General features: G+C 32.9%; 2 protein-coding genes across 3 annotated transcripts in view; one reads left to right on the forward strand and one right to left on the reverse strand.

Annotated features, from left to right (window-relative positions):
• acsf2 (acyl-CoA synthetase family member 2) overlaps positions 1-2,535 on the forward strand; it is a 38,677-nt gene extending 36,142 nt beyond the window's left edge. Inside the window, exon 16 of the mRNA XM_083932785.1 lies at positions 2,006-2,535. Within this exon, the coding sequence (XP_083788911.1) occupies positions 2,006-2,071 (66 nt within the window). The 3' untranslated portion in view covers positions 2,072-2,535. The remainder of the gene's footprint in view (positions 1-2,005) is intronic.
• A 287-nt stretch (positions 2,536-2,822) lies between these two features.
• armc7 (armadillo repeat containing 7) lies at positions 2,823-7,019 on the reverse strand. 2 transcript variants are annotated; one of them, XM_083932396.1, is made up of 3 exons: positions 6,721-7,019; positions 5,023-5,166; positions 2,823-4,905 (listed from the first exon to the last, which is right to left on the reverse strand). In XM_083932396.1, the coding sequence occupies exons 1-3, from the start codon at positions 6,791-6,793 to the stop codon at positions 4,562-4,564; spliced, it is 561 nt and encodes a 186-aa protein (XP_083788522.1). In that variant the 5' UTR covers positions 6,794-7,019; the 3' UTR covers positions 2,823-4,561. The 2 variants fall into 2 exon arrangements, with proteins under 2 accessions (XP_083788522.1, XP_083788521.1); XM_083932395.1 differs by having other exon boundaries at positions 2,823-5,166.
• Between the last annotated feature and the right edge of the window lie 4,554 nt (positions 7,020-11,573).

Here is an 11,573-nt window from a genome sequence, read left to right on the forward strand (position 1 = left end):
TTTCCTGTAAAATTAAAATTTTTTTCGTAAATTTTGGATTTTTTTTCGTAAATTTTGGATTTTTTTTCGTAAATTTCGGATTTTTTTTCGTGAATTTGGGATTTTTTTTTTGTAAATTTTCGATTTTTTTCTGTTAAATTTCAATTTTTTTCCGTAAATTTTCGATTTTTCGAGTTTTTTTTTAAATTTAAAAAAAACTCTCGTAAATTTCGGATTTTTTGGTAAATTTTGGATTTTTTTCTATTATTTCATTTTTTTTCCGTAAATTTTGGATTTTTTTTCGTACATTTTGGATTTTTTTTGTAAATTTCGGATTTTTTTCTGTTAAATTTCTTCTTTTTCTCGTAAATTTCAGATTTTTTTTCGTAAATTTCATATTTTTTTCTGTTAAATTCCTTTTTTTTTCTTGTAAATTTGGGATTATTTTCATGAATTTGGGATTTTTCCTGTTAAATTAATTTTTTTTCGTAAATTTTGGATTTTTTTTTCGTAAATTTCAGATTTTTTTTGTAAATTTGGGATTTTTTCTGTTAAATTTAATTTTTTTTTTTTCGTGAATTTCGGATTTTTTTTCGTAAATTTGGAATTTTTTTGTAAATTTTCGATTTTTTTCTGTTAAATTTCAATTTTTTTCTCGTAAATTTCGTATTTTTTGCGTAAATTTCATATTTTTTTCTGTTGAATTTCTTTTTTTTTCTTGTAAATTTGGGATTTTTTTCATAAATTTGGGATTTTTTTTCATAAATTTGGGATTTTTCCTGTTAAATTAAATTTTTTTTCCGTAAATTTTGGATTTTTTTTCGTAAATTTTGGGGTTTTTTTCGTAAATTTCGGATTTTTTTTTGTGAATTTGGGATTTTTTTTTGTAAATTTTCGATTTTTTTCTGTTAAATTTCAATTTTTTTCCGTAAATTTTCGATTTTTTCCGTAAATTTCGGATTTTTTTTCGTAAATTCCGGATTTTTTTTCGTAAATTTCGGATTTTTTCTGTTACATTTACATTTTTTTCGTGAATTTCGGATTTTTTTTCGTAAATTTGGGATTTTTTTCGTAAATTTTCGATTTTTTTCTGTTAAATTTCAATTTTTTTTCGTAAATTTCTGATTTTTTTCGTAAATTTCTGATTTTTTTCGGAAATTTTGGATTTTTTTGTGAATTTGGGATTTTTTTCTGTTAAATTTCAATTTTTTTTCGTAAATTTCGGATTTTTTTTTCTTAATTTTGGATTTTTTTTCGTAAATTTGGGATTTTTTTCTGTTGAATTTCTTTTTTTTTCTTGTAAATTTGGGATTTTTTTCATAAATTTGGGATTTTTTTTCATAAATTTGGGATTTTTCCTGTTAAATTAAATTTTTTTTCGTAAATTTTGGATTTTTTTTCGTAAATTTCGGATTTTTTTTCGTGAATTTGGGATTTTTTTTGTAAATTTTCGATTTTTTTCTGTTAAATTTCAATTTTTTTTCGTAAATTTTCGATTTTTTCCGTAAATTTCGGATTTTTTTTCGTAAATTTCGGATTTTTTCTGTTACATTTACATTTTTTTCGTGAATTTCGGATTTTTTTTCGTAAATTTGGGATTTTTTTCGTAAATTTTCGATTTTTTTCTGTTAAATTTCAATTTTTTTTCGTAAATTTCTGATTTTTTTCTTAAATTTCAGATTTTTTTCGGAAATTTTGGATTTTTTTGTGAATTTGGGATTTTTTTCTGTTAAATTTCAATTTTTTTTCGTAAATTTCGGATTTTTTTTTCTTAATTTTGGATTTTTTTTCGTAAATTTGGGATTTTTTTCTGTTAAATTTCATTTTTTTCTCGAAAATTTCGGATTCTTTTTTCGTAAATTTTAGATTTCAACTTTTCCTGATTTTTTCAGTAAATTATGACCGTTTTCGACAGTGACTCGTTTTCGACAGTGACTCTTCCCGTTGGCAGGTCTCATGAGTCATAACCATTTTCATTGATTCTCCTTCAACACAACTTAAAAACTCATTTTCTGTTTTTTGACAGATCCAGAAACACAAACTGAGAGAGGAGGCAGAGAAGCAGCTCGGACGGACCAAGGAGGAAAAATGAATTTACATCCTGTGAATCCTGCCTGAAACACTCGCTGCTGTCAGAACATCTGAAAAAGTCCTAAAACACGACTGGGTGTGAAGCCACCTGCTGTTAAAGTGTCAAATAACGTTAAAATACAAAGATTTAAGATAAAAAGCCTTTTAAAGCTGAAACTTTACACGTGTGACCTGTTTTTAAGCTGATCTTCACTTGTAACCGCTGGGTTTGAGGGCCACAGAAGTGCTTAGAGATGAATAATGTGTTGGTTTGGGTGTTTTTTAATGTGATTTGTGGGCAAAAGAACAGAAATCAGGTGTTTTTCTGCATTTTTCTTGTTTAATACATCGTAACAGAAATGTAAACGTTCTCTAAACTGAAGACAGAAGCTGTTGAATCGCTCCATCGTTGCTTTTTATTCTGCACAAAGCTCTTTAAATGTTTTTACATCCACTTGAAATAAACTTTGTACCACATTATTAAAACCAGGCGTGGGCGTTTCTGTCTTTACGGGAAGAATGAAGGTATCGGATTGATCTCTGCGGCAGGTGCTCGCCTCTTAAGTCCTTGGAATGCCGTACACACACACACACACACACACACACACACACACACACACACACACACACACACACACACACACACACACACACACACACACACACACACACACACACACACACACACACACACACACACACACACACACACACACACACACACACACACACACACACACACACACACACACACACACACACACACACACACACACACACACACACACACACACACACACACAGAAAATGAGAACTTTGTGGCGTTTGGAAAAGAACGGGTATCACACACACACACACACGCTCTCAAAACTGTAAAGAATTTCCTCTGGAGCTGGAGCGGGCAGCGTGTGCAGTCCAATGGACGCCGGGCCGCAGGATCGGGTGTCGTCGTCTGAAGGACTCGGCCCAGAAATAGCTCCGAAGGGAAGGGGAGAAAACAAACGGCGCTCCTGTGTCTTAACGGAGAACCTCGAGGTTTATTTTACTTTTTGTATTTTTGCATATTTCTGGGTTTGGATTCATGGGATTCTTTCAGAGCGCCAACCGTTTGGACTTAAGGTGCTCCGGTATCCTGTCTCCGGTCTCTGCCCCGGGTCTTAGTGGATCCCTTCAGAGGCAAAGAGACGCACATTTTGGGGGAAACTGGTTCAGATGTTGATCCTAAAGCCAGTGAGCAGATTTTAAAAGTGACATTTTCTCATTTCACTGACAAAGTAACGTATTCACACGCTGGTACTGTGCCATCAACGGTGTGAATACCTTGTTTGGGGCGGCAGTCGCTAAGGTCATAGGTGACTCTGCTGGGAAGCGGAGGGTCGCGAGTTCGAGTCCCTGTCTGGACCATGAATGGAGTGAGGACTGGTGACACCGAACCCCCAACTGCTCAAGGCGCTGATCCACTGGCAGCCCCCTCGCTCTGACATCTCTCCATTAATTGCATGTATAGGTCCTGTTTGTGCATGTGTGTGTGTTCAAGGCCTGTGTGTGTGTAACATGAATAATAATAAAGGAATTCTTCTTCTTTAAACTGCTCTTCACTTCAACAACAAGCGTCGCCCTCATGTGGTCAGAAAGAGAACAGCACCTGGAGTTAACCGTGCGCTCTGGGGGAAACAGCCTCAATCCTCTTGTTAGCGACATTAGATTAAAAGTTATTAAGCTTTAAAAAAAAAAAACCTATACGGCCGAAACCATGTGGACATTTAATTAAGGAGACTCTTAATGCTACAGCAGAAGATAAAAACATCTTCTCCAACTTTGTTGCGAGAGTTTCTTTCCTGTTTCATGGCGACAGTAAGTCTGCGTAATAGATCAGTTGTGTTCTTAATGTTGTCTTTATCTGTTTTGAAATTTAGAGTTTCTTCTAGTCAGACACATAAGTTGTATGGTGAGGACGTCCTCTTCCCTTTTCTTTACTGACAGGTTCAGATGTAGACGCCAGTCTATCACAGGACACATAGAGACGAACAGAGACAGACAACCATTCACACCTACGGGTGATTTAGAATCATCAATGAACCGAACACCTGCACGTCTTTGGACTGTGGGAGGAAACCGGAGAACCCGGAGAAAACCCACGCAGACACGGGGACAACATGCAAACTCCACACAGAAGGGCCCTGTTGGGATCCGAACCAGGAACCCTCTCTCTGTGAGGTGACAGTGCTAACCACCACACCACCGTGTCAACTCATAGTTTCAAAATAAGTCTGTGCACAAAGCCAGATCCATAAAGAAGTGGTTTTGATGTGAAATACGTTGTTCTGCTCTCATCCTTCACCTCCGGGGTGAAACGCTGACGAGGAAGCTTCAACATCAGGTGCAAAGACTGGAACCAGGGCGGTGCGGGTGTGATGTTTGTGCTCATAGAGTTCAATGTTTGAATTCTCCCACAGAGAAAACTTTCCCACGTAGAAAAAAAACCCTCCACCATGAAATCCTCCGCTGTGTTTCAGTCCTTGGGCAGCGGGATGCCGACTGCAGCCTGCTGCCCCTGCATCTGCTGCTCCGCTCGGGCCACCTGCTCCTCACTGCAGCAGTCCTGCAGAAACACGGCGGCCAGGTTGCGGAGGCGGGGGCTCTCGGAGAGGGAGAAGCGCAGCATGCACTGCAGGATTGCCGGGTGAGTGATCTGAGAGCGTGAAGAGGGCGTCGTGAGGTTCATCAGTGTCGTGACGGCCGACAGGACCGTCTCCTCCCTCTGGCTCGACAGACAATTGGTGACCAGGCTGACCCCGCCGCTCTGCAGGATGACGTGTCGGCACTCAGGGTCCAAACTCAGGTTACACAGCCCCCCTGAGAACACGACACACACGAGAGAAGGGAGGAGACTTTCAGGCTGGGAGAGGTCACACAAAAACAATGAGAGAGAGAGAGAGAGAGAGAGAGAGAGAGAGAATAACGCGTAAGCACCCATCCCAAACTCCACAAAGTTGTCGTTCTCCTCGGAGAGCGCGTCGAGGAAGAGGTCGGTCACCTGCAGCGCCCTCAGATTCTCCAGGTTCTTTGGGTCGTACGCAAAGTTGGCGAGGTTAGCGAGCACCTGCTCCTTCGCCTCTGAGGGAGAGAAACCAGAACAAACTGAAATAATAATAATAATAATAATAATAATAATAATAATAATACGTATGGAACCAAACATTTAAAGTAGAGCCAATATCAGCTTTTCACACAAACGTACTCGTTTCCTGACATAGAAAAATATATGAATGAATGAAAAAATTAATAATTTAATAGCTTAGTATTGTTTCCACCATAACAAAAGTATATGTAAAGGTTTTGGACAAATGTTGAAATAATGAGATTAAAAAAAGGCATAATTATGAGATAAAAAGTCACAATAATGATTGAAAAAGTCAAAACTATGAGATAAAAAGTCACAATAATGATTGAAAAAGTCAAAATTATGAGATGAAAAGTCACAATAATGATTGAAAAAGTCAAAATTATGAGATAAAAAGTCACAATAATGATTGAAAAAGTCAAAATTATGAGATAAAAACTCAAAATTATGAGATAAAAAGTCACAATAATGATTGAAAAAGTCAAAATTATGAGATAAAAAGTCACAATAATGATTGAAAAAGTCAAAATTATGAGATAAAAAGTCACAATTATGAGATAAAAGTCGAAATAGAGTTAAAAAGTGTAAAAATTGAAATAAAAAGTCAAAATTGTGAGATAGAAAGTCAAAATAATGAGATAAAAAAACAAAATAATAAGATAAAAAGGAAAAATTATGAGATAAAAAGTCAAAATAATGAGATAAAAAGTCAGAATAATGAGATAAAGTTAAAGTAATGAGATAAAATAATAATAATATTAAATAATGATAATTTTTCAGTAGCATTGTCTCTGGTGCGACACTGAGATAAATTAGAGAGGACGACTTTAAACGTTGCTAAACATCAGATTAAATACAACAGATTAAATACTTAAATAACAGATTAAATACTTAAATAACAGATTAAACACTTCAATAACAGATTAAATACTTAAATAACAGATTAAATACTTAAACAACACATTAAATACTTAAATAACACATTAAATATTTAAACAACAGATTAAATATTTAAATAACAGATTAAATACTTAAACAACACATTAAATACTTAAACAACAGATTAAATATTTAAACAACAGATTAAATATTTAAACAACAGATTAAATATTTAAACAACAGATTAAATATTTAAATAACAGATTAAATACTTAAATAACAGATTAAATACTTAAATAACAGATTAAATATTTAAATAACAGATTAAATATTTAAATAACAGATTAAATACTTAAACAACACATTAAATACTTAAACAACAGATTAAATATTTAAACAACAGATTAAATATTTAAACAACAGATTAAATATTTAAATAACAGATTAAATACTTAAATAACAGATTAAATACTTAAATAACAGATTAAATATTTAAATAACAGATTAAATACTTAAATAACAGATTAAATACTTAAATAACAGATTAAATACTTAAATAACAGATTAAATACTTTAATAACACATTAAATACTTAAATAACACATTAAATACTTAAATAACAGATAAAATACTTAAATAATAAATAGATATAAAACTGAAACACTGACCTTCGCTGTCCGTGTCCTGAAACTCGGTGACGAGAGTTTGTAAATATTCAAACCGATCCGAGCCTTCGGACATTTTAGCGTTATTAGCTTAGCTTAGCTTAGCTTAGCATTAGCATTAGCTCCGGTGTTCACTCAAATCCAGACGATTAACGTTCGCGTTATTAAACAAACTAACGCGTTAGCTCCACGTTAGCTCCCGTGTTCACATAGTAAACAAACTAACGTCATCACATCAAACAAACTAACACGTTTTCTCCAGTTTTCACTGAAACAAACAGACTTTTAGAAGCGTCGGTTAAAATTCCACCACTTCCGTGTTTTGGTCCGTCTCTTAAATGTGTCCGTACTCCGTACCGTCACTTAAATGTTTTTTTTTTTTATCTTTATTTATTATTATTTATGGAATAGAAAACATGAAAATAGCATCCCTTAATATACAATCATTATAAAGGATAACTTTTTAACTGTATTCAAAAAAGATAATAATAATATGTAACAAATAAAAGCGAAAACAAAAAAATAAGTGGAAATAAAAACATTAATTACAATAAATTAAAATAAATAATAACTAAAAATAAACAATAATATGTAACAAATAAAAGTAAATAGAAAAAAAAATAATTGAAAATAAATAAATGAAAAATATGAAAGCGAATAAAAAAAATAAGTGGAAATAAATAAACAAAAGTTAAGTGAAGAAATAATAACTGAAAATGAATAAATAAAAAATTAACTGGGAATAAATGAATAAATAATATGTTACAAATGAAAGCGAATAGAAAAAAATAGCTGAAAATAAATAATAATAGTGAATCCGTCGTATTTTGTCCGTCTCTTAAATGTGTCCGTACAACTGCGCGTTTCCGCTTAAACTGTAACCGTTTAAAAAAAAATTGTAACATCAACGAAATTATATTAAACCAAAATATATAAATATAAACATAATAAAATATTAAACATATCCTCGGGCTGTTAAACGTGTATCATAATTTATAATTTGGGGATCATTTTAATATTATAAAACCGGGAACCGGAAGTGGTGTTACGTGATCGCGGAACTGTGTAACAGCTAAAGTCTGCCCCAGAGGTCAGCTGGACCTGATGTAGCTGCTTCTTCTCTGTTTATATAATTTAGATAAAGTAAAATAATATAATTTGAATAAACTAAAATAGTATAATTTAAGTAAACTGTGATGAAGCCGCATCACCAACTGTCCGCTGCGAAGCGTCTCACCAAGCCCGTGCTGTTCGGGAGCGTCATCGTGGGGCTGGCCGTGGGTTTCTTTAACAGGTAAATTAAGATTTGTGCGTTTTTGTGTGTTTTTGTTGCATTAATTGTCACAACAGAACAATTTAAAGACACTTATGCATCAAAAACATGCAGCGTTTTATGATGCAACTCGGTCCACTTTAATTTACACAGCTGTTTATTATTTCTCCCTTATATATTTATTTATTTATTTCCTATTTATGGAGGATTAAACATAAACTCAATAAATAAATAATTGCATGAATAAATGTACAAATAAATACAGGAATACATACATTTAGAAGTAAGTAAATAAAATAATAAATAAATGTATAAATAATTAAACAAAATAATAAATTAATGCTTTACATTCATTCATTTCTGTGTCCATATGTTATGTAATTATATACATTTATTTATTTATTCATTTATTTCAGCATTTATTGATGTCTGTATTTATTTGTTTCTGTGTTTATTTATATACATATTTTTTTATGTTTTACATTATATACATTATTATTTATTCAGAGTTAACTCATGTATTAATCCATTTCTTAATTTTAACATGCAGTGTTTATTATTTCCCCCTTATTTCTTCTTTTTGGAGGATTAAATATGACTCAATAAGTCTCAATAAATAAATGCATGAATAAATGAACAAATAAATACAGGAATACAGAAATGCTGAAATAAATAAATGCATAAATAATAAAACAAAATAATAAATGAATGCTTTACATTTATTCATTTCTGTGTCCATATGTTAATGAGGTAGAAGGTTCCATTTATCCATGCATTTATTAATTTCAACAATTGGCTTTTAAATAGAAACACAACTTAATTTCTCATCCCTCTGGCAAACATTTTTAGCGTTTATAATATTTTAATGGGAAAAATAAAAGTGAAATGTTATTTTTCTATAGCTATGTGTATCCTTGGACAAATGTAATTCACCACGGCTGTAAAGTGCTGCAATTTGAGCTTGGAAAAGGTGAACGAACCCTGATGATGCTTCCTCCTCCTCCTCCTCCTCTTCTTCCTCTTCCTCCTCTTCCTCCTCCTCCTCCTCTTCCTCCTCTTCTTCCTCTTCCTCCTCCTCCTCCTCTTCCTCCTCTTCTTCCTCTTCCTCCTCCTCCTCTTCCTCCTTCTCCTCTTCTTCCTACTCTTCTTCCTCCTCTTATTCTTCTTCTTCTTCTTCTTCTTCTTCCTCTTCCTCTTCCTCTTCCTCCTCTTCTTCCTCTTCCTCCTCCTCCTGCTCCTCTTCCTCCTCTTCTTCCTCTTCCTCCTCCTCCTGCTCCTCTTCCTCCTCCCCTTCCTCCTCCTCTTCCTCTTCCTCCTCTTATTCCTCCTCCTCCTCTTATTCCTCCTCCTTTTCTTTTTCCTCCTCCTCCTCCTCCTCCTCCTCCTCCCCTTCCTCCTCCTCTTCCTCTTCCTCCTCTTATTCCTCCTCCTCCTCTTATTCCTCCTCCTTTTCTTTTTCCTCCTCCTCCTCCTCCTCTTCCTCCTCCTCCTCCTCCCTGCAGGCACAGGTTCTTTGAGGATGTGGAGGAGCTCAGGGAGCAGGAGCAAGCTCGCCACAACGCCAGGAGGATGGAGGTGCTGGAGAGGAGGCAGAGGCAGCACGAGGAGGCGGCGGAGAAGAAGAGAGGAGGGGTCATCTGAAGTGTTCCCGACCTCTGACCTCTGACCCTCTGACCTCTGACCCTCTGACCTCTGACCCTCGAACGCTTTAAACTCTTCTGGACGCCACGTTCGGATCTTCCTGAACATGACCTGAGGATATCCGACCCGGAGACGCGTTTCTGCAAAAACTGTTGAGTTTTGATCATTTTCTGGCATGAACGAGACGTGGAATCTACTTTTGTGTCTGTTTTTGAGACAATTTCATAATTAAATGTGTAAAAGTGATAAAATCTGCTCTTTTTCTTGTATTTTTGTGTTTGTCCTGCAGAGGACGCTGTGGATTAAACGTGCAGGGCCACACTGCTGTTTCTGTTTGAGTTCTATTTTTTAAATGGATTTAATTATAATATTAAAAAAATATTAAAAAAAATAATTATTTAAAATACAAACTATATATTTAAAGTAAATAAAACTAATTTAAAATATTAAGTATATAAAAAAGCAAAAAAGATATTAAAAATAGTGAAAATATATATTTTAAAAATGCAAACTATATTTTTTAAAATCAAACAATTTTCTTATTCAATATTAAATTAGAAAAAAAAGCTAAAAATAGTCAAAATAATACAAACTATATTTGAAATAAAGAAAACAATATTAAATATATAAAAGCAAAAAAGATATTAAAAATAGTGAAAATATATTTTTTAAAAATCAAACAATATTCTTATAAAAATAGTAAAAATAAATAAATACAAACTATATTTGAATAAAGAAAACAATATTTAAACAATATTAAATATATAAAAGCAAAAAATATATTAATAAATAGTAAAACAACTTAAAAATGTAAACTATTTAAAATGAAAACAATATTTTCAAACAGTAAATATATAAAAAATACATAAAAAATGAAAGTTTTATCCTTCTTTGTTAAAATAATTGCTTTCAGTTATTATATTATTATCCTCATTTAATGCTTCTTGCTCATTATTCCTGATATTTTGCAGAGACTTTAAGAGTAAATCAGATTTTCTTTTTGTCTTTTTAAAAAAAATTATACTATTTTACTTTATCAAAGTTTAATCTCTGTCCTTTTTTAAGTTTAATCCCCTTCTTCATCATCATCGTCTCGTCTCGCTGCAGCATCCAGACCGATGACGTCGTCTGATCAAAGTTTTGCTCCTGATGCGTGAAGAGTTCGTCTGTTTCTGTCCAAATATAAAAAACTAAACACGAGAAACAAAGATTTCACTCCGACCGCATTAAATCATCTTTTAAACCTCTTTGTTTTTTTCATTTCACCTCCTGGTGTTCATGTTTTCACGAGCCCAAGTTTATATTTAGTCATTTTATTATTATTAAATCTTTTTCTGCTGCTTTTTATTAAATCAAATGTATTTTTCTTACACTTCATCAGTTTTATTAATGTTTTCTATTCATTTTAATAACGTTTTAAATGTGCTTTTAATGGTTTATTTGCTTTTTAAAAAAAGTTAAAATGTAAAATAGAAACCTGAAATAAATTAAAAAATAATTAGTGAAAAAAAATGAAAATTACATCTTTAAAATAAATAAATATTTTAAACAATATCAAATGTATAAAAAAATCTTAAAATATATTAAAAATAAATAAATAAATGATAACTTATATTTAGTCAGTTTATTATATCATTTCCTTTAAAAAAAATCAAAATCAATCAATCAATTAAATCAAATGTATTTCTTACACTAAGTTTTATTAATGTTTTTACTTTGATTGTATTTTCTATTCATTTTAATAACGTTTTAAATGTGCTTTTGTTTTATTTGCATTTTTAAAAAAGTTAAAATATGAAATAAATCCAATTAGTCGCGTGCTGCTGCTGCTGCTGCTGCTGCTGCTGCTGCTGCTGCTGCTGCTGCTGCTGCTGCTGCTGCTGCTGCTGCTGCTGCTGCTGCTGCTGCTGCTGCTGCTGCTGCTGCTGCTGCTGCCAGTGAG

Source organism: Echiichthys vipera, assembly GCF_963691815.1.
Source record: "Echiichthys vipera genome assembly, chromosome: 18".
In the NCBI taxonomy this organism is placed as follows: domain Eukaryota; kingdom Metazoa; phylum Chordata; class Actinopteri; order Perciformes; family Trachinidae; genus Echiichthys; species Echiichthys vipera.